Here is a 22,679-nt window from a genome sequence, read left to right on the forward strand (position 1 = left end):
GCTCTTTTGCCTGCACTTCCGATCCCTGGGGGCCCAGCTGGGCCCCAGGTCGCGCTGCACAAGGCCCCTGCCCTTTAAGAAGGGGAGGAAGGCCTGCAATACCGGGGCACGATATTCACTTGCAGCTTCCCTCTTGGGGCGCAACCACTCAATTTCCGGTACAGGGGCGCTCATTTTTAAGCGCCCCGGCGAAGTTAACGCCTCAATTGGGGCGCTACTCAATTTTTAGCCCTTGAGCTTTTCAGCCTGGACAGGAGGTGTTTGAGGAGTGATCTTATATTGAATACACAGGGTGGGAGTATCAGGTTGTTCTGGATGGATGCATCACAACGGCCAAATGGCATTCCTCATCCGTATCCACCTTGGGGATTTAGGTAGCAGTTATTAATTGTGCTTATGACATTATCCAAGCTCTTTGTTCAGATTACTGCCTTGCAAATCACTCCTGAGGAGCCATTACTATTGATATAATAATGTATACAGCAGTATTTGTGTCACTGTAAAACAGAATGCAGTTTCTCAGTAAACCCCATTCCTTCAGTCATCACCACATATAACCCTCATGTAGTAAAACCCTTCCTGTCCTCACTGTCCTGTTACACAACAATAGAGCCAAAAAGAAAAAAAAATCATTGCCCATGTGAAAATTAAAACATGGTGATTTGAAAAGCTAAACACAATATATTAGAAACTTTAAAAAGTAAACTGCATTTAGGAATTAGTTGAAGGATTTTGCTGTTATAACATTGTCCAAACACTTCAGTCTATTGCTGAAACATGCCAATGTGCATTTTCTATATTTTCAAAAAAAGGAATTAGTTTAAATTCTATAAGAAAACATAAAATGTATTCTCCAAAAAGCAAAAACTATGAACACAGCAGAAAAAAAGGATATTAAAGAGACGCGTCTTCACAAAATGTGTTTGTAAACAAATGACAAAGTTTACCAAATGCTTAATATGTAAATTGTGCCACTCTCTGTCATTTCTACATATCATTGCTGTTCCTGTTTTTCTCTTGCCGAAAACAAAGGATTTACCAAAACTTTTTCCTGAAGACCGTGCTGCTTTAAAAGTTCATGATAATTAATAGTCTTTTTAGAAAGGGTTTCTGATAGACTCCCTATATAAAAGATCATTCTGAAACAGTAGAAGTAACACCACTATAATATTTCTGTTATAGAGGAAAGCATATTCCATTAAATTGTCACAGAATCCCAAAGGTTATTAAGGGAGATATCCATTATATCCTATCGGTGTCTCAGTCCACCCACCCCCCTGATTCCCTGCTTTCTATTTTAAAGCTGCTGGTTGGAGGCAGGCACTATATGTAGAGTTCCTACTCCTGTGTAATCATTTCTGCCAACAGCCAGCCGACTGCTCATTCGTATAGTCACAGGAATGCAACTTAAGATCACAGGTGGATGTTAACACAAAGGCTACCTCCAATCAGTGGCCCTAAAGCACAAAATAGCAACATGGTACGACTGAGAAACATTGATAAGTGTACAGATATCTCCATTGTTAATATTCACAATAATGAGGCAGTTCAATAGACTATACTTCCCCACTAATTTAAATAATTCACACATTGTACAGACTCCACAGCGATAAATAATCCAATCAAATGCATCAAAAACAACAATGAAAAATAGCACAAATTGAAAAAGAAAAAAGTTCTAAAATCCAGTTACTCTGAAATCTTCCATTTTGATTGCAGTGTTTAGCCAACTGTAAAGATGGTGTTAGGGTTTAGAGGATTTTGTAGGCTGCGGGGCTTCATAAAAGGAAAGGCAAAAATCAACATCAGCTTCATCCATTTTGACTCGGTCTGCTTGTATATCATAAAGAACAAGCTTACATTAACAGCACTCCTTAACCTGTAACTAGAATAGAGGAGGAGCAAGTAAATACTTCCCCACACCCCTCCCAAATGTGTTTTTTTAAGTAACTTTAGTCTTTCACGAAACATTGATTTTATGAGTTCCTTCTGCAGAGATCCAGTGTATTAAAAAACACAGGTGGATGTGCTTCAGAGAAGGTTAACTGACAGATTTCCCCAAAGTACATCCAATAGCCAATACTAACAGAAAACTATATTTCAATACAGTGTCTTAAAAAACTTCCATAAAGATGCAAAGGAGAGTCTAGAATCTTAACTACATGAGTGGCTTGTTTGTCTCAGACTTCATCACATTACTGGTTTGGCTTTAGCAAAATTCTTCACACAAAGCTGTCAAAGCACATTTAGTAATAGTGACTTTTCTCAAGGCCATATTCTAATAGTAATAGCTTTGGATGTTTGATCTATTGCCTTTTAAGACCACTTTTGTTCTTAGATAAAATTATTTAGCTCGATGAATCCAAAATTAAATGTTTTCATTCAAAGTTTTCAGTAGACTGTAAGCATGTTTTCAACTGGAGGCAGAAAGAGAATTTCACAGCTTAAGAAAATCAGCTAAACCTACACTCAAACTTTACAGCCCCGGAGCAGATATGGGACTTTTAATCGCAACCGCATTATACGTATATACAGCAATTCTCCAATGGCTGAAAGGAACTGTACATTCAGGTACTTGGAAAACTCAACATGTTAAAGCCCATACAGCCTTGCATCATCTCATGATAGTAGCTTGCGGGGGTAATAAAGTCACATCTACAAAAAACATTCAGTATCCTTTATCAAATTCAGCTGTGAAGGATCCAAATCAACATGACACTTTTATTAAAACACTTAAGAATCTCCCTCCAACCATTTTCCAGTTTGTTAATATATTTCTCAAGAACTATTTTGAAGTGCCCCAGTTGAAGATGTAAAATAGAGTGATGTGGCGGAACCACCAGAGGATTACGGACAATTGTATATAATTCCTTTTACAGCAATGTAGTACAGCTGGGGGCTGCACCTTTAATGTATCTGTTAACTGTACTAGGGCTTCTTTCCGGTACTCCATGTGATGACGTCATGCCATCCATCACGTGATCTCTCAACGGCGGGAAGAACGTGATGACGTCAGAGCTCGGAACCTTCTAGAAGTAGAGCTCGGAACCTGCTAGCAGTTGAGCTCGGAACCTTCTAGTAGTTTCCAGAGAGGCTTTCAAGCAGACCAGACCTATTTGCATTGTATCCTACAGTTTCCTGTACAGCTTCGTTTGTTCATTAAATTTTATTGTTTTTGATTTTCTGAGTCGATCTCAATTCTTCGGCTAGGAACCCCAGTTCCTACAGTGGAGTAGTTTAAAAAAAAAAAAATTACACTGATTATTTGTCTTGTCTAAAATAACTGCAAAAAATTGGACTGGAAATAAAATAAAATAATAAATACATTTATATAGCACCTTTCACGCTATATATATGCAAGTCTTTCTTTCAGGGAATCCCAAAGCATTTACAGCCAATGAAGTACTTTTGAAGTGCAGTCACTGTTGTAATGTATGAAATGCGGCAGACAATTTGCACATAGCATGCTCCCACAAACAGCAATATGATAATGACCAGATAATTTTTTTTAAGTGATGTTGGCTGAGGGATAAATATTGGCCAGGACACCGGGGAGAACGCCCCTGCTCTTCTTTGAAATAGTGCCATGACATCTTTTACACTCATCTGAGGGGGCAGACGGGGTCTCAGTTTAACGTCTCATCCGAAAGGCAGCACCTATGTGTCAGCCTAGATTTTTGTGATCAGGCTCTGGAGTGGGACTTGAACCCACAACCTTCTGACTCAGAGGCAAGAGTGCTACCATTGCTGAAACCCAGTGTAAGCAAATGTAGTTAAGAGCATAAAGTATGGAATAAGAAAAAAAAACTGCCCAACAAGCCTTCCATATATCGTGTACAAATTATCATACAATGGACAGCGCCAAATTTATTTAATCCTGAGGTAAAGTTCTACAAATTTTCTCCCTGACCCTCTTCCCCAGCCACCCCCCACCCCCCAAAAAAAGGTAATCAAACAATTCTCCAGAATATCTATTCACCTCTACTGTTCAACCCTGGCTGGTTGCTTTCCTTGGTCACAAACAGCAGAGGAACCACATTGTATTCGCTGAAGTATTTGATTATCTCCATCTATATTTACTACTATATGTCCTGACCAACATTCCTTCCTCAAGCAATAATGCCTAAAACAGATTAGCTGGTCATTTATCTCACTGCTGTTTGTGGGACCTTGCTGTGTGCAAATTGGTTGCTGTGTTTGCCTACATTACAAGAGTGACTACACTTCAAAAGTGCTTTGGGAGATCTTGCGGACACAAAAGGCGTCATATAGATGTAAGGCATTTCTATAACCTTCAATCCTATTCCTTTTTGAGGAATGAATCAATGTTGTTATCACTTGCTTTCGCCAGAAGCTCCCAATAAACATTCTCAAAAGAATATCTTTCAATATATTTAGTACTTTAAGATATTTAACACTAAAATGGAATATGGTTTGAAAATAATCTAATAAATGCCAAGACAGCTTCAGCAGAGGTCGCTCTTGCCTGACCAATCGCAGACTTGTTTGAAAGGTGACCTCATAAATTGACAGAAGCAGATGACACAGTATACTTAAACTTCCAAAATGATAAATGACCACATTAAAGATTCCTTTACAAACTAAGGATAAGATATGGATGTTGGCTTAAAATGAAAGAAACAGAGGCAGTTGCTGGGAGAAGTAAATCAAAATTGTGATGAGTGGGACCCCTCCTGATGCTGGGTTACATTCATTTAGGACAGATGGCAAAAAATATTTCTTTACACAAAAGGTGGAACAGGATGCCAGGTAGTGTGGTTGAGTCCAGGACATTGAAATCATTGAAGAAAAAGCTATATAATAAATGGTAAAGTAGGTATTCTAGAAGGATGAGATTGAATGGCCTTACTTATCTAAACCTCTTTTGTGACCTTGTGAATATTTGGAATGAAATTTAAAAGCTCCTCCAGCTTGCATCTCGTAAGAATTTTAATCTGAAGTAATTAAAAAGGGGTAGCAGTGGGGTAGAGCAGCTGATATTAATGAACATACTGGCATACAAAAAAAACAATTGCACTACTGAACGACATTTTCCCCCTCCTGATACTGACAAGGCTGGTGCAATGCATTGATGCTACAGTGCGCTGTGCCACCACATCGTCTCGCACAGCATGTTTTACATTGCTAACCTGGCTTGGTGCTTCAGTACCACTGATAACGTTTCAAAATAAGGAAACCTAGCAAAGTCATTCTCTTCAAATCTGTGTATGCTTCTTTCTGCTCCCATCCCATTATCTTTGGTTAAGCTTTGCCACCAGTGTAAAAGCAGTGAAACAGCTAAATAGAGGGAAAAAATATACAGACTTCAAGGATTTCACGGTGGATTTGTGTTTGTACTTACGCTGTGCTGTTAGTTTTATAATGATTGGTTCCAGAGTCAACTCTAGCTGTTTCTTTTGCTCCTCGAATTCCTGTATGGAAGCATTTTGTGCCGAATGCAGCCAATCGGATTTTGCACGGCAGGCATTTACAAAAGCAGCCTACAAGATGATAAAGACTCTTAAATCCAAAAACCCAATACACAGTCACTTACAACACAACAAAGAAATGGACAGAGAGAGCAGTGCTCCCCTTTCAACCCAAGAATGACAGAGCTTACCTTGTCTAGCTTGGTCAGCTTGCCCTGTGTCTTTTCAAGATCAGCAATAGTTTCCTGCATGTTATTAATATACAACTCCAAAATCAGTTTGCCCTCTGCAGTTAAAAATAAAAATATTATTCCTCTTATGATATTCTCTTTAAACTAAACAACCTGAGCAGTGTTGTGGTGTCATTTTGGATGTGACCATTTACTCCGGGAGCAGAGTGGCAATGTGTGGCATCACAAAGTAGCAGGGTACAGGTTCACACGTATTATATCCCGAGGTGAGTTCCCATCCCCAAGTGCACTACGGTGTGGAGGTGACAAGAAGAGGCAAATAAGAAAGACGGGGAAAAAGAAAACACATTGGGAAAATTGGTCACTGCAGGCCACCCTCACACATCTCCAACCAGAGGACAGTATTGAGCACAGGGAGACAGCCTGTAACCCATCATCTCCGCTGACAAGGTTGTGTGCTATGAAGAGGATATTAGTACAAGTGAGACAGGGAGAAAAAAACATTGATTTTAATTCTATAAAACCTCTCAGGTTGCCTTTGTAACAAGGAGGGACTAAGAGCAGGTGCAGGCAATGAAATAAGGACATCACAACATTTGAGTTTGGGAAAAACAGGAGGTAGTAGACAAGGTTTGAAACCAGACAGAAATAAGAAAAATTTGTTACTTCCAAGATTTATGTACAAACTCAGATTTAATTTAATAATGTGTGATCTTGGTGCAGTTTACTACTTATTTATAAAATTGCCTGAAACTCTCCAAAGGTTCAAATTTTGCATAATTCTTACATTTTAAACCATTGTTGTACAGACATCCAAATTTCCATACTTTAAAACAAAACTAGAAAATGTTCTTTATTTCTTCTTTTGTTAGATCCTTCCTCCCCATTTTAACAGAAGACCTTACTGGGGTACAGTTCTAGAGGTGCCAGGCGGTAGCACAAATGACCACTTGTTTGACCCTTGACAGTGAATGTTAGGAGCATGTTTGCCTGTGGGACAGCATCACAGTTTCACCAGACGTCTATACACTTGCATCTCCAGCAGGGATTGCTGGATAGTGAACACGGCTTGGGGACCCTAGCTGATTTTCTTCTCGCTCAGAGTCTCTGACTCAGCCCCAACTGATCTTGGGATCTCTCTGGTCTGTATGGCTTTGCTACTTGCTGGAAAAACTCACTGAGCTCACGAGGGGAAGAAAATATTCTTATAAATGAGATGCATTATACTAGAGATCTTAGAACTTTGTTATATGGCATAATCCATTTATAATACAAATGGAAAAAATGTTTTTGTAGTGCAAGACACACCACTTTGGTAAGATAATTCTGTTGTTACTATGTTAGCCTGTGGAACTATAGGTGTGATAAATTATAAAATTAATTAGAATAATTATTCACCTAGTATTGTATGCGGGCTGGTAATATCACTATATTGAAGCCAGAAACATTTGGAAACGATTCATTTTGAAGCAACATACCACTGGCATATTATCTAGTGAAATCAGCCCAGTTTTAATAAATATATATTTGCTTTAATAGCACTCTCTGCACTGTACAAAACCATGGCTACCATAAATGTCTGAGGATCATTAATCTCAGGTGATAGAACAGTGTGCTATTTCTCACCTGCCCAATCTAGAAACTCTGTGCATTCAGTCTTGGAATATCGATTAGCTATATCTCGTGCCTTTTCAGCTCTGAAGTTGATTTTTTGAACGTTAGCTCCGAGTCCCACCAAAGCTTTTAGGCTCTCCAGCTTCCCCCAGGCAGCGGCACAGTGTAAGGGGGTGTACCCTGTGAACCGGAAACAAAACATTATTTGTTACTGCCAAAGTAAGGGCACTATAAGACAGGCGGGTGACTAGGTAATTAAGAAAAATAGGAGGCATCACAGGTTAATAGCATATGATGATGTATTCATTCTGTCTTTATCCTAGATGGAGCCTTTATACAGGATAGGCTGAAAAATCCACAGCTCACATTTTAAATTCTGCTTTCTGGGTCTCCCCATATTTATTCTGAAGAGTCTGTACTTTTCCTCTATATTCTCACTTCATGTTATTTTCTTTATACAGGAACTGTATAGCTATATTAGCATTAGCATTATTGTGTAAAAATTCTTATTACAAAAGATGTTGGGCAACCTAATTAGTATGCAATTCAACCAGAGAAATAGGAGATTGCTGCAAAGACAAAGCTCACAGCAATTAACAATGTTGAGAAACCAATGAACAATGCAGGCAAGTACCTCTGTTGGTTTGCTCGTTCACATTTGCTCCTTGTGTCACCAACTCATTGATAGCGTCACAATGACCCAGTATGGAGGCTGCAAAGAGAGCATTTCTGCCGAATTCATCATGTATATTTAGCAACCTACTTGGTAGCTCATAGTATACAGCTTCGTCTTCAAAACACTTGCGTAGGTTCTCAGCATCTCCTGTGAGCACACTGGTAAGAAAGCTGTTCCTAAATTCCAGCTGAAGATCTTCATTTTCTGATGTATAATCATAGTTGGAGTCTGCAACTTCTTTTTCAGCATTGTTTTCACTGTCTGGATCCATATTTTTTTGCCTAAAAATGTAAAAATAGTAATAATGCTAAATGGGATAGACTCAGAACAGATCTAGCAGCTCAAAACTGGGCATCCATGAGGCGCTGTGGGCCATCAGCAGCAGCAGAGTTGTATTCCACCACAATCTGTAACCTCATGGCCTGGCATATCCTTCACTCTACCATTACCATCAAGCCATGGGACCAAACCTGGTTCAAAGAGGTGTGCAGAAGAGCATGCCAGGAACAGCATCAGGCGTACCTAAAAATGAGGTGCCAACCTGGGGATGCTGCAACACAGGACTACATGCATGCTAAACAGCAAAAGCAGCATGCTATAAACAGAACTAAGCGATCCCACAATCAATGGATGAGATCAAAGCTCTGCAGTCCTGCCACATCCAGTCGTGAATGGTGGTGGAAAATTAAACAACTAACAGGAGGAGGAGGCTCCATGAATATCCCCATCCTCAATCATGGCGGAGCCCAGCATGCGAGTGCAAAAGACAAGGCTGAAGCGTTTGCAACTATCTTCAACCAGAAGTGCCGAGTGGATGATCCATATCGGCCTCCTCCTGACGTCCTTACATCACAGAAGCCAGTCTTCAACCAATTCGATTCACTCCACGTGATATCAAGAAATGGCTGAGCGTACTGGACACAGCAAAGGTGATGGGCCCTGACAACATCCCGGCTGTCGTGCTGAAGACTTGCGCTCCAGAACTAGCCGTGCCTCTAGCCAAGCTGCTCCAGTACAGCTACAACACTGGCACCTACCCGACAATGTAGAAAACTGCCCAGGTATGTCCTGTCCACAAAAAGTAGGACAAATCCAATCCGGCCAATTACCGCCCCATCAGTCTACTCTCAATCATCAGCAAAGTGATGGAAGGTGTCATCGACAGTGCTATCAAGCAGCACTTACTCAACAATAACCTGCTCACCAATGCTCAGTTTGGGTTCCACTCGCCTCCAGACCGCATGACAGCCTTGGTCCAAACATGGACAAAGGAGCTGAATTCGAGGTCAGATGAGCGTGACCGCCCTTGATATCAAGGCATCATTTGACCGAGTGTAGCATCCAGGAGCCCTAGTAAAATTGAAGTCAATGGGAATTAGGGGGAAAACTCTCCACTGGCTGGATTCATACCTAGCACAAAGGAAGATGGTTCTGGTTGTTGGAGGTCAATCATCTCAGCCCCTGGATATCGCTGCAGGAGTTCCTCAGGGCAGTGTCCTAGCCCCAATCATCTTCAGCTGCTTCATCAATGATCTTCCCTCCATCATAAGGTCAGAAATGGGGATGTTCGCTCATGATTGCACAGTGTTCAGTTCCATTCGCAACTCCCCATATAATGAAGCCGTCCATGCCCGCATGTAGCAGCATTCAGGCTTGGGCTAATAAGTGGCAAGTAACATTCACGCCACACAAGTGCCAGGCAATGACTATCTCCAACAAGAGGGAGTCTAACCATCGCCCCTTGACATTCAATGGCATTACCATCGCCGAATCCCCCACCATCAACATCCTGCCTGGGGGGGGGGTCACCATTAACCAGAAACTTAATACCAGCCACATAAATACTGTGGCTACAAAAGTGGGTCAGAGGCTGGGTATTCTGCAGCGAGTGTCTCACCTCCTGACTCCCCAAAGCCCTTCCACCATCTACAAGGCACAAGTCAGGAGTGTGATGGAATACTCTCCACTTGCCTGGATGAGTGCAGCTCCAACACTCAAGAAGCTCGACACCACCCAGGACAAAGCAGCCCGCTTGATCGGCACCCCATCCACCACCTTAAACATTCACTCCCTCCACCACCGGCGCACCGTGGCTGCAGTGTGTACACTCTACCCAATGCACTACAGCAACTCGCCAAAACTTCTTCGGCAGCACCTCCCAAACCCGCGACCTCTACCACCTAGAAGGACAAGAGCAGCAGGCGCGTGGGAACACCATCATCTGCAAGTTCCCTTCCAAGTCACACCCCATCCTGACTTGGAAATAGATCGCTGATTCAAAATCCTGGAACTCCCTCCCTAACAGCATTATAGGAATATACCTTTACGGACTGCAGCGGTTCAAGAACAAGACTCACCACCACTTTCTCAAGGGCAATAAGGGATGGGCAATAAATGCTGGCCTTGCCAATGACGCCCACACCCTATGAACGAATTAAAAAAATGATTTTTTTTTTTACTTAGTCCTTAACCAAAGGATGTTTCCACTATCCGTCCTATCAAATTAAAGCAAGCGTAAACCCTTTACTTATCCCACACTTTAATTTTAGTTTCTGTTCATTGCGCTTTATAACGTCCTGAGGTCGTGAAAGGCGCTATATAACTGCAAGTATTTTTTCTTTCACATGTCTCCTTAACTCTCATCTGATGAGCAGTGTCAGTATCGCGCTCTGCGCAGATCACGGCCCTGAATATCTCCGTTCGTGCCTGTGCCTCGATCTCTTGTCCTTCAAAGTACCAGCCGTGACGGATCAGCCTCAACCGTCTCCATAGCAACCCGCGCCTCTGTGCAAAGCGGATAAAGAGCCCGCCCGCCTGCCTCGAAACCGGTGTAGCGCCAATTAAGGTCCGGAATCCACGCGCTGTAGAAGAGAAGAGTTTCGATCTCGCTAAATAGTTCCGCCGTGTGATTTCGGTCCTAGTGGGAAGAAACGCGTCGGTTATCAGGGAAATAAAACAGGTGCTCAACACCGCGAGGGGGGAGGGATGAACGAGGAATATTCAAGACCCGTGCCAAGGTGCAATGATTGTACCAATATATTAAATTGGTGTGAAAATATTTTATAATGCTACCAGTGCCACAGGTTTGGGGAACTACCCGTGGGAATTAATATTTTTTTAGAAAAAAAAAAGGAAGACTTGCATTTATAAGGGGCAGGAGATTTAGAGGGGATTTGAGGAAAAACTTTTTCACCCAGAGGGTGGTTGGAATCTGGAACTTACTGCCTGAAAGGGTGGTAGAGGCAGGAACCCTCACAACATTCAAGAAGCATTTGGATGAGCACTTGAAATGCCATAGCATACAAGGCTACGGATCAAATGCTGGAAAATGGTTTTAGATTAGACAGGGCTTGATGGCCGGCGCAGACGCGATGGGCCGAAGGGCCTCTTTCTGTGCTGTATAACTCTATGACTCTATATAGCACCTTTCACAACCTCAGGACATCCCAAAGCACTTTACAGCCAATGAAGTACTTTTGAAGTGTAGTCACTGTTGTAATGTGAGAAACGCAGCAGCCAATTGCACACAGCAAGCTCCCATAAACAGCAATGTGATAATGACCAGATAATTTTGTGATGTTGATTGATGGATAAATATTGGCCAGGACACCAGGGATAACTCCCCTGCTATTCTTCGAAATAGTGCCATGGGATCTTTTATGTCCACCTGAGAGAGCAGACGGGGCCTTGGTTTAACGTCTCATCCAAAAGACGGCACCTCCGACAGTGCAGCACTCCCTCAGCTCAAGTCTCTGGAGTGGGAATTGAACCCACAACCTTCTGACTCAGGGGCGATGATGCTACCAACTGAGGCACGGCTAACACTTATAGTGGGGCGGGGGCACTCCTGCTTATTTTTATGAGGTGGTTGTGTGAGCTAACAGGAGCAATTGCTCTCAGTGGCGGCAGCGGTTCCTCTTCCTACCGCCTTGTTATGGGAGCGAGCGCTGCTCCCGCGCCTGCGCGGCAGTCCCCGCTTGTCATTGGGGCAGCTGCCGCGCAGGCGCCGTGCGGCGGAGCGGGCTGATGACGCGGGCGGTGCCAGCTCGGTCGGCTGACGGCCTGGGACTTGCTTTGAGATGCTCCGCGGCTGCTCGCTGTTAAACCTCGCGGTCGTGTGGCACTCGCACCGCGGTTGGGCGACGACGCCAGTGCCAGTCTTCAGGTTCCTCTCAAATCCGGCAGGTCGGTTGTTGCGCGGGGTGCGAGTGTGATTGGCGGGCTGTGGGCCGCTCCGGTGGGGAAGATATTGGCCGCCGCACGCGCCGCCAACCCCCGGGTTCCCGAAGGTGCGCAGTGCAAGTGCGCAGTTGGTGAGCGCCTGGTGAAGTTGTGTTGGATCAGAAAACCAGACCAAAGGCAGAGAGAGAGCAGGTATGGGACTGACTGCCCGGTGCCAGAGACTTGCAGCATTGGGCTTGCTGATTTCAAAGCGCGTGTGTATTAATACACACGGCCAGTACCAGCCACCTACAACATGGGGCTTCTCACAGCCCACATCAGCTGTCTGTGGCTGCCTTTAAAAAATGGGCACTTATCAGCTGATTTTGGGCTTCTCACTCAATCCCAAGTTAGCTGCGTGGATGCCCTGATGTTGCCCAATGCTAGACACCTACAGCATTGAGCCTTCTCAACCGAAATCAGCTCTACGTATTTATTTACAGTTATTGTTGCTGCCCAGTGCTAGGCAATCAACAGTACTGGGCTGTTTGCCGAACGTACATTAGCTTTGGATTACTGGGAGTAGAGAGGTGAAGGCATAAAACCATGCTATTAGTGTATGTTCACAACTTGCTGTAATAAACAATATTGATGTGTAAGTTTCAGTATATACAGTGGGGTTGAGTTAATGTAAAAAAAAACTGTCTCGACATGCTTTGTTACTGTTTTGTGCAAATCTAGCAGGCAATTTAAAAACTAGAAAGGGTGATGCTCTGTAAGGGTTTGAAGGATCGCTTTGCTTTTTAGCTTTCTTCAGCTCCAATCTCTCTGCATACCTGACATCTGCTTCTCGCTTGGTGCCAGCTGCTCCACTGGAGGCTGTTCTGATTTTTCCTCCCAAACCACTTGGGCTTACTATCAAAAGCCTTCTATAAAAACCTTCTCCGACCGTACTTCTGGCTTCCCCACCCCTCTCCGCCAACTTTTTTCTCCTCTTGCTGTGTTGAAATGATGGTTTTCTGCTGCATATAATGCTTTTTAGACAGAGGAACTTGGAATGGTCAAAATGCTTGAGTTGTATGATAATCCTATGCCTCTAGTTTCTTCTAACAATTTTTAAGATTCACTTCTGAGGTAGTGCAGTGCCTTGATGCTGTGAAGTAATCACTATGTTAGGGTGTGGATCTGTGGTTGTAATTGCTTGAGTGCTGATAGGTTGACATAGCTGTGTTGTGAGGAAATGTTCAGGAGAGATCTCAATGTTGTGGGTACACACACAAACACGCTGCTGCCTGTTGGACATCAATGATGAAGTTAGCTCTGGGTTGCTGTTGTGGAGCTTGCAACATCTAATAGGATTAACATTAGATGCCTTCCTGTCTGGTTGGTTATGAAATGGCACGTGTTGAGGTCTCCCTACTGCCGCACTGTCCTTACTGAGAGGACTGATTGGAGATGTTCTCTGGTTTTGTAGCAGGTTCACTAGAGAATTAGTGTGAACAGCCTGGCGTGTCAAGATTGTGTCTGTCCCTCTGATTTCTCCTTGTCATTAATTGTTTATACTTAAAATTTCACCACACCCACATACTGTAGTTTGTTTTTGTTTTAAGTTAAACTTAGAATGGTTTACATCTGGTTAGCAGTATTTCCTCAGGGCAGTGTCCTAGGCCTAACTATCTTCAGCTGCTTCATCAAAGACCTTCCCTCCATCATAAGGTCAGAAATGTTTGCTGATTGCATAGTGTTCAGCTCTATTCGTAATTCCTCAGGTAATGAAGCAGTCCATGCCCGCATGCAGCAAGACCTGGACAACATCCAGGCTTGAAAGAAAGACTTGTATTTGTATAGCGCCTTTCATGACTACCGGATATCACAAAGTGCTTTACAGCGAATGAAGTATTATCACTGTTGTACTGTAGGAAACGTGGCAGCCAATTTGCGCACAGCAAGTTCCCACAAACAGAGAAAACTATTCCTTGACGTTCAGTGGCATTACCATCGTTGAGTCTCCCACCATCAGCATCCTGGGGGTCACCATTGACCAGAAACTGAACTGGACCAGCCACACACATACTGTGATTACTGGAGCAGGTCAGAGGCTGGGTATTTTGCGGCAAGCGACTCACCTCCTGACTCCCCAAATGCTTTTCCAACATCTACAAAGCACAAGTCAGGAATGTGATGAAATACTTGCCTGGGTGGGTGCAGTTGCCACAATACTCGAGAAGCTCGACACTATCCAGGACAAAGCATGCCACTTGATCAGCACTAGCCTTAAACATCCATCTCCTCCACCACTGGAGTACCATGGCTGCAACGTGTACTATCTACAGGATGTACTGCAGCACCTCCCAAACCTGCGACCTCGACCACCTAGAATGACGAGGGCAACAGGTGGATGGGAACACCACTGCCTCCAAGTTTCCCTCCAAGTCGCACGCCACCCTGACTTGGAAATATATCGGCCCAGATTTTCTGGGACCTATGTTCGTACGCGGCCATAAGTGCCCCGTATGTTCCAGGTTTCCGCATGCGATGCGCATGCGTGAAAACCCGGAACTTGCGATCTGTCAAGTTTCACCTTGACCGATCATACGAATCCGCAGGAAATGGACATTCGCTGGCACAGGGTTGGGCTGCTCAACTACTGCCCGGCGAATGCCCAGGAAACTCTTACGCCTGGTAAAAGCAGGCATAAGGCCTTCTTTTACCAGTGTAAGGATTTAAATAAATATCATTTAAACATTCAAAAACCTTTAAAATTAATTGAGGTTATTTTTGGCCCCTTTAAAAATGTTTAAATTTATTTTTCAAAAAAATAATTATTGTTTTACATGTTTAAATTGTATTTTAATTACTTTTAAACCTGTCGTGATTTATTTTTGTTTAGGTTGTGTGAAAATGTATTATACTTATAGGGATTCCGTACTTAAATGGAATCTCCATAAGCATAATGGGAATCCCCTTTTTTGATTAGTTCGGCCGGCCCACGTGATCCCAGGGACACTTGCGAACTGCGTGGGCCCCTGGGATACGTGGGCCTTTACGCAGGCATACGCCTGCAGGCCCAGGAGTGTGAGTCTTCATAGATCCGGAGCCATCAGGTAAGTACGGGTTTTACGTGCGGATCGGAGGCATTCACCCGTGGGAAGCCGCCGACTGCAATTTTAGGTCCAATGTTGTTCCTTCATTGTCAAAATTCTGGAACTCCCTGTCCAACAGCATTGTGGGATGGCCTTTACCACACGGACTGCAGTGGTTCAAGAAGGCCACCGACCACCACCTTCTCTGGTCAACTAGGGATAGGCCAGAAATGCCGGCCTTGCCAGCATTACCCACATCCCAAGAATGAATATAACAAACCAACAGGTGTACTATCTCACTAACATGAGGATGGGTGAGATGGTTAAATAGAAGTCCAGTTGATCTAAGCATCTTATTTATTATCAAATTGTTCAATTGGATCTTGGTAGAATCATTTATTATCAAATTGGCAAAATTGTTCAATAGAATCGCCGATCAACTGTGTTGATTTCCCCACCTCATGGCACTTCCCCAATAATTGCCCTCAGTCCATACGGCTGAATCCAGGAGATGAACGTGACTTCTGTAAGCTCAGTAGCATATCAATAAGCTCTGAAGTGGTTATGTGCACTAGTACTGGCCTCTGGCTTATTTTTAAATGAAGAATTGCAGAGATATTTACTCTTGGCATCTTCTTGCTGTAATAACTTTAGAAACTATATGATTTACAAGATCCTATATGATTTACAAGATCCTGCAACAAACATATGATTGGATAGCTTAGCTGCTTTTGAGTTCTGGTTCCAAAATCACAGCCATGACTCCTTTAGGGAGAAATCGATCAATATAATAGAAGTCATGTATAATATATATTTAGATGAGGTCTGTAATTCACTAATTCTAAAAACTTTGTTTTTAATTGTGGTTTTTAACTTTTTAAGAATACTCTTCAGCAATTAGATTTCAAAAGTTTGTTAAGAAGGTAACTAAATTAAGTACTAGTTGACTGTACTAGGGAATTGAGAATGGGTGGTTGATTTTTCAGTATAAAACCCCAGGTTACCTTCTCATGGATTTTTATCTCTGATTTTTAAGTTACCAGCACAGTGATGTGTTAACAACACAGCAGTGGTTGTCCTGTGGAATTGAACAGAAGTTTTATTTATTTCACTTGTGTTTTTGTTCTAGAAAAGAACTTAAAGGAGACTTGAGAAATTCTTTTGACTGTGCATGGAAGGGAAGCTAATGCGCAGGTGAGTTGAAGTATTTAAAATGTTGTAGCAGTACATCTCTGAAATAAATTTGTTTGAAATCTGCTTTTGTCTATTTGTAACAAAAAAAAAAAATGGCTTTTGTATGCATTGAGATTTTTCTTAAGTCATCTCTTTGAAACCCCTGTGTACTCTTGCTCCTGAGCCTCTACCAATACTGTTGCTGAGCTAATACAAAAAGAAAATACTGCAGATGCTGGAAATCTGAAATAAAAACAGAAAATGCTGGAGACACTCAGCAGGTCAGGCATCATCTGTGAAGAGAGGAACAGAGTTAACGTTTCAGGTCGATGACCCTTCGTCAGAACTGGGGGAAAAAAAGCAGGAAATGGAACAGATTTTAAAGCAAGTTTAGGGGCTGGGAAAGGGGGGAGGGGATGAAAGAACACAAGGGGAAGGTCTGTGATAGGATAGAAGGCAGGAGAGATTAAAGAGGCATTAAGAGATAGTCAAGGCAAAAGGAGGTGGTAATGGGGCAGGTTAAGAAACAAAAGATGGCTCTAGATGAAGTGTGAATTGCGCTGGCAGAATGAAGGACAGCTGCCCTGTGGGAGAGAAGAACAAAAGGCACAAACAAAGTGTGGATAAAAAATCTATTGTTGAGCTAACTGCTGGTAGGTAAAGTCATGTGTTTTAAGTAGGTTTTTGATTCCTGGGATGAGCGGGTTGTCCTACAAGGAGAGATTAAGTAGAATGGGCCTACATTCTCTGGAGTTTCAAATTCTTAGAGGGCTCGACAGGGTGGATGCTGAAAGGTTGTTTCCTCAGGCTGCAGAATCTAGAACTAGGAGTCATAGTCTCAGGATAAGGGGTCGGCCATTTAGGACTGAGATGAGGAGAAATTCCTTCACTCAGTGTTGTGAATCTTTGGAGTTCTCTGCCCCAGAGGGCTGTGGATGCTCAGTCGATGAGTATATTCAAGACTGAGATCGATAGATTTTTGGGCACTAAGGGAATCGAGGGATATGGCGATCGGGCGGGAAAGTGCTAATGTAGAAGATCAGCCATGATCTTATTGAATAGTGGAGCAGACTCGAGGGGCTGTATCACCTACTCCTGCTCCTATTTCTTATGTTTGTATGTTCTCACATATTTCTCTAGCCCTCTGTCCCGTTGCACAAGTGACTGGTTTCTCCTCTGCTCCTCCCACTCTTTCCTTTCCATCTTCCATGGTATATGCAAGATTGGAAACTTACTGTGCATGAATTCTTCTATCTATAGATATGTGAAGAGAAAAAGATTGGTGAAATCAAGCGTAGGTCCCTTGCAGCCAGAATCAGGGGAATTTCTAATGGGGAACAAAGAAATGGCAGACCAATTAAATACATACTATGGTTCTGTCTTCACAAAGGAGGACACAAATAACCTCCCAGAGATGTCGGGGAACATAGGGTCTAATGAGAGGGAGGAACTGAATTAAATCAGTATTTGTAGGGAAATGGTGTTAGGGAAATTGACGGGATTGAAGGCCGATAAATCCCCAGGGCCTGATAATCTACATCCTAGGGTACTTAAGGAAGTGGCCCTAGAAATAGTAGATGCATTGCTGGTCATCTTCCAAAATTCTATAGACTCTGGAACAGTTCCCATGGATTGGAGGGTAGCTAATGTAACCCCACTATTCAAAAAAGGTGGTAGAGAGAAAACGGGGAATTATAGACTGCTAAGCCTGACATCGGTAGTGGGGAAAATGCTAGAGTCCATTATAAAAGATGTAATAGCAGAGCACTTGGAAAACAGTGACAGGATCGGACAAAGTCAACATGGATTTACAAAAGGTAAATCGTGCTTGACTAATCTACTGGGATTGGGGGTAAGGTACTGACTTGGATAGAGAACTGGTTGGCAGACAGGAAGCAAAGAGTTGGAATAAACGGGTCTTTTTCCGAATGGCAGGCAGTGACTAGTGGGGTACCGCAGGGATCGGCCCTAGGACCCCAGCTATTCACAATATATATATTAATGATCTAGACGAGGGAACTAGATGTATCTCCAAGTTTGCAGACGACACAAAGCTGGGTGGGCGTGTGTGCTGTGAGGAGGATGCCGAGAAACTCCAGTATGATTTGGACAGGTTGGGTGATTGGGCAGATGCATGGCAGATGCAGTATAATGTGGATAAATGTGAGGCTATCCACTTTGGTGGCAAAAACAGGAAGGCAGATTATTATCTGAACAGCAATAGATTGGGAGAAGGGGAAGTGCAACGAGACCTGGGTGTCCTTGTGCACCAGTCGCTGAAGGTAAGCATGCAGGTGCAGCAGGCGGTTAAGAAGGCAAATGGTATGTTGGCCTTCGTATCGAGAGGGTTCGAGTACAGGAACAAGGATGTCTTGCTGCAGTTGTACAGGGCCTTGGTGAGACCACACCTTGAGTATTGTGTGCAGTTTTGGTCACCTTATCTGAGGAAGGATGTTCTTGCCATGGAGGGAGTGCAGCGAAGATTCACCAGACTGATACCTGGGATGGCAGGAATGACGTATAAGGAGAGATTGGGTCGATTGGGCTTATACTCGCTGGAGTTTAGAAGAATGAGAGGGGATCTCATTGAAACATATACAATTCTAACAGGACTAAACAGATTAGATGCAGGAAGGATGTTCCCGATGGTGGGGGAGTCCAGAACCAGGGGTCACAGTCTAAAGATAAGGGGCAAGCCATTTAGGACAGAGATGAGGAATTTCTTCACCCAGAGAGTGGTGAACCTGTGGAATTCTCTACCACAGAAGGCAGTTGAGGCCAATTCATTAAATATATTCAAGAAGGAGTTGGATATGTTTCTTAAGGCTAAAGGGATATGGGGAGAAGGCAGGGACAGGGTACTGAGTTTGGATGATCAGCCATGATCTCACTGAATGGCGGAGCAGGCTCGAGGGGCCGAATGGCCTACTCCTGCCACTATCTTCCATGTTTCTCCGAAGCGGAACATGTGATCTATTATTTGTGGCACAGTGTGTTGGAGAATCGGTCTAAAATAAAACAGTACAGCATTTAAAATCTTGTTAGTTTATTAGCTGTTAGCTGATGGTATTTGTGCCATCGTACTGGACAAAGAAGTCCTATTTCTGTTCTGTGCAGATGTAAAGCTACTGATCTACAATTTACTGCTGTAATCTCTCTACTTCTCTTGTGCTCTGTTATTCCCTTCTGTGTATTGCTGAGACCATTTTTGGCAGCCAAGCCGGATGCTATTTCTGTTGATGCTGCACATAGGGGCATTCATGTGCTGTACACTGGGGAGCTCAACAGTCTCTCCCTTTTTAATTGACGTCTTGGATTTGGCATACGACCCTTGTTGAGGGAGGTGACCTTAGAGCAAAAGTAATTAAATCCAACCCACTCCCACTCTGACCTCTGCCCTCAACCTCCTACACTGCTGCAATGAAGCTCAACGCAAGCTCGAGGAACAGCACCTCATTTTTCTACTAGGCACTTTACAGCCTTAACATTGAGTTTAACAACTTTCGATCTTAACCACTGCTCCCATTTTCTCTTGGACAGCAGGTGCTGGTAATGGAGGATGGCTGCACCAGAGCCACTGGGAGTGGAGGAGATGTGGGCCGGTCCTTGGGGTGTGGATTCCCTAACGGTACATGGCCAGCGGGGTGGGCTATACTCCTGGGGTCTGCTGCCTTTCTTCCTTCACATTCACGAGCCACGAAAGTCTTCCTATCTAATGCCAGATTTTCCATGCTTCACTCCTGCTATAATCATTTACACCTCCTCTAGAACCATCTTTTGTTCATTACTTGTCTCATTATCCCCTCATTTTGCCTTGAACCATCATCACTTTTGTCATTTAATCACTCCTGCTCTCCACCCTATCGCCGACCTCGCCCTTTTTTATGTCCCCCTCCCTTCTCTGATTCTGTGCTTGCTTAAAAGCTGTTCATCTCGAACATCTTCCAGTTCTGGTGAAAAGTCGTCGCCCTGAAATGTTAACTCTGTTTCTCTCTCCACAGATGCTGCCTGACCTGCTGAGTATTTCCAGCATTTTCTGTTTTTATTTCTGATTTCCAGCATCTACAGTATTTTGCTTTTGTTTTGCTGTTTATGGGACCTTTCTGTGCGTAAATTGTCTGCCTACATAACCATGAGTACACTTCAAAAGTAACATATTGGCTATGAAGTGCTTTAGCATGTCTTGAAGATGTGAAAGCCACTGTACAAATGCAAGTCCTTTAATGTGCATGTTGACATCTCTAATGTTGATATTGCAGGGTCTCTGCCTAGTTACTAAACGGTAACAAAGGAACTTCCAGCATAAGTGCATAAACAAACCAATAAACACTTTGTGTTTCATAACCAGGCACTACAACACATGCACACACAGGCCAATGGTCTGCGCCACTCTAATAAAATCCTAAAAATCTTGGTGTAGTTTTTTAAAAATTACATATTGAAAATTCGTCACTATTCTATTTCCAAGCCACGGAAATTCTGTAAGTATAGTGACAAGAAATGCCCAGACAAAGCAAGTTAATACATTCACACCAGGGAATCTTCTCCTTATCTTGAAGGAAATAAACTTTCTTGTGTGACTACAGTCTGGTATGCCCCTGAAAGTTCCTTTGAATTTTAAAAGCTGCATTTAGCAGTTTATTTATTAAATACTGTTAATTCAGTAACTGTTTTGCTTGAAATAAATTAAATTATTTAGTAGTATGAATTATGTAAATTTAGAAATTCGGGTCCCAACACGTGAGTACGCACGGGGTACTCGCGCGTGGACCCGATGGAAGTGCCGGTTTCTTGCATCCACTGCGCATGCGCGGGAAACCGGCACTTCCGTTCCTCTGAATGAAGAGGTTCAGAGGTCAAACGCGTGCGCGCGGGAGTCTGCCCGTGCGCTTTGAACTTACGTTTTTTTTTACAGGTTTTTCCGTGAGGGTAAGTCTTTAGATTTTAGAAATGTAAAAACCAGGCGTAAGGCCTGCATTTTAAAAGGTAAGTGGTCAATTAATTAAAATGAAAACATTTTTTCCACAGGTTTATTATTTTTAAATACTTTAAAGCAAGGTAAGTTTATTTTTAGCCCCTTTTTTTATAAAATTATTTTTTTTTTAAATTTAAATTATTGTTTAAATAGTTATTTAATGTAATTTATAGTTTATTTAAAAAGTGTGATTTAAAAAAAAATGTATTTGAAGGTTTACTGTTTTAGGGCCCGTATATTCATAAGTTTAGACAGGTCTTCCTGTCAATCTTATGAATGGGCTTTTCCCTCCTCTGATTGGCTGCCCATGGCTCACGTGATCCCAGGGGACGCATCGCACTAACTACGCCCCTGGGACACGCAAGCACAGCGCGCCGGGAGTTGGAGCAGGCCCCGGAGCGGAATTCCACGGGAGCCCAGAGCTCAACTGCCGGCGCGCAAGGTAAGTGCAGGTCGGGGGCTTGCACCCACGGGAAGTCCCCGACCCGAATTTCTGGGCCATTAATAATTAAATAATTTATACAGGATTTTTTGTTGCATGATTTTAATTTGAATTAAGCAACTTCCAATTAAGAGTAGACTGTATAATGTAGTTGGGACTAAACACACATGTAACTATCATAAATTATTAGCTCATCTTAAAAGTTTCCTGCCTTAAGTTTGTGTGCAACCAGCAGTGAGAGAAGATAATATCTGTTTGAATCTGACAGTTTCCACTCCGATTGTCCAAACAGTCTGATTCTGACCATCCACCTTCCCACTAATCTGATTTGGTTCCGACAGTCTCTGGGCCCATCTTCCAACTGTTTTCATTGTTTGATATTGACAACCTCCAATTCCAGTGGTGGGAAAAAACATTTTATTTCCTGTTAAATGCTGACTGTCAACTTAAAAACAATAAGGATTTGTATGTTTTGTGTTTGTAATCCATGGTCCTCCTTGACAGAAACATGCATTTTCCATGTTGGTACTCTGTATACTGTGAGAATGATAGCTTTGCAAGATCCTATTTTAGTGGGCATCGTTTGAATGCACATGAAAGGCATTTTAATTGTTGGAACTTTTTAATAATCCTCCACCCAAATGGTATAATGGGCCTAGTTATATTTCTCCTGTATAGAAGACTGATTCCAGATTTGAACTAATTACCACCTTGAGTCTGTAGCCACTCCCTTTAGCCAACCCCACAATCATCCGTCACTTTTATGCATCCTATTTTGGAAGATCGAATCCTCAGCAGATGTTGAATATTTAACCGGCACACATTTGATGAGGTCACAAAATATACGATCATACTAAATTGCCGCGCAGGGAAAGACCACCTGGTACATCAAGCCTGACCTTAACCACGATGGCTGGAGCATCATGACTAGACAC

The 22,679-nt window shown here is 42.9% G+C and overlaps 2 protein-coding genes across 7 annotated transcripts in view; one reads left to right on the forward strand and one right to left on the reverse strand.

Moving 5' to 3' along the window:
- Window positions 1-920: 920 nt before the first annotated feature.
- Window positions 921-10,741, reverse strand: ankrd45 (ankyrin repeat domain 45). 3 transcript variants are annotated; one of them, XM_085982195.1, is made up of 6 exons: window positions 10,548-10,741; window positions 7,869-8,191; window positions 7,247-7,414; window positions 5,621-5,715; window positions 5,363-5,501; window positions 921-3,222 (listed from the first exon to the last, which is right to left on the reverse strand). In XM_085982195.1, the coding sequence occupies exons 2-6, from the start codon at window positions 8,179-8,181 to the stop codon at window positions 3,167-3,169; spliced, it is 771 nt and encodes a 256-aa protein (XP_085838321.1). In that variant the 5' UTR covers window positions 8,182-8,191; window positions 10,548-10,741; the 3' UTR covers window positions 921-3,166. The 3 variants fall into 3 exon arrangements, with proteins under 3 accessions (XP_085838321.1, XP_085838320.1, XP_085838322.1); XM_085982194.1 differs by having other exon boundaries at window positions 9,321-10,741; XM_085982196.1 differs by having other exon boundaries at window positions 10,648-10,721.
- Window positions 10,742-11,884: 1,143 nt separating this feature from the next.
- klhl20 (kelch-like family member 20) overlaps window positions 11,885-22,679 on the forward strand; it is a 76,162-nt gene continuing 65,367 nt past the window's right edge. Inside the window, exons 1-2 of one of the 4 annotated variants that reach the window (XM_085982191.1) lie at window positions 11,885-12,095; window positions 16,284-16,348. In XM_085982191.1, coding sequence (XP_085838317.1) covers window positions 16,326-16,348 — 23 coding nt within the window. In that variant the 5' untranslated portion in view covers window positions 11,885-12,095; window positions 16,284-16,325. Of the gene's footprint in view, window positions 12,096-12,120; window positions 12,285-12,479; window positions 12,662-16,283; window positions 16,349-22,679 lie in introns of those variants that run through there. The other 3 variants (XM_085982188.1, XM_085982189.1, XM_085982190.1) reach the window with 3 other exon arrangements.

The sequence above is a fragment of the Somniosus microcephalus genome, chromosome 3, assembly GCF_052327205.1.
Source record: "Somniosus microcephalus isolate GS21.2 chromosome 3, FLI_Smic_1.0, whole genome shotgun sequence".
Classification (NCBI taxonomy): domain Eukaryota; kingdom Metazoa; phylum Chordata; class Chondrichthyes; order Squaliformes; family Somniosidae; genus Somniosus; species Somniosus microcephalus.

Coding starts and splice junctions, on each gene's coding strand:
- ankrd45 (XM_085982195.1), bottom strand. CDS start 8,181: ATGGATCCAGACAGTGAAAACAATGCTGAAAAAGAAGTTGCAGACTCC. Junction 7,415..7,868: donor GAACGAGCAAACCAACAGAG/GTACTTGCCTGC, acceptor TCCGGTTCACAG/GGTACACCCCCTTACACTGT. Junction 5,716..7,246: donor AGAGTTTCTAGATTGGGCAG/GTGAGAAATAGC, acceptor TTTTAACTGCAG/AGGGCAAACTGATTTTGGAG.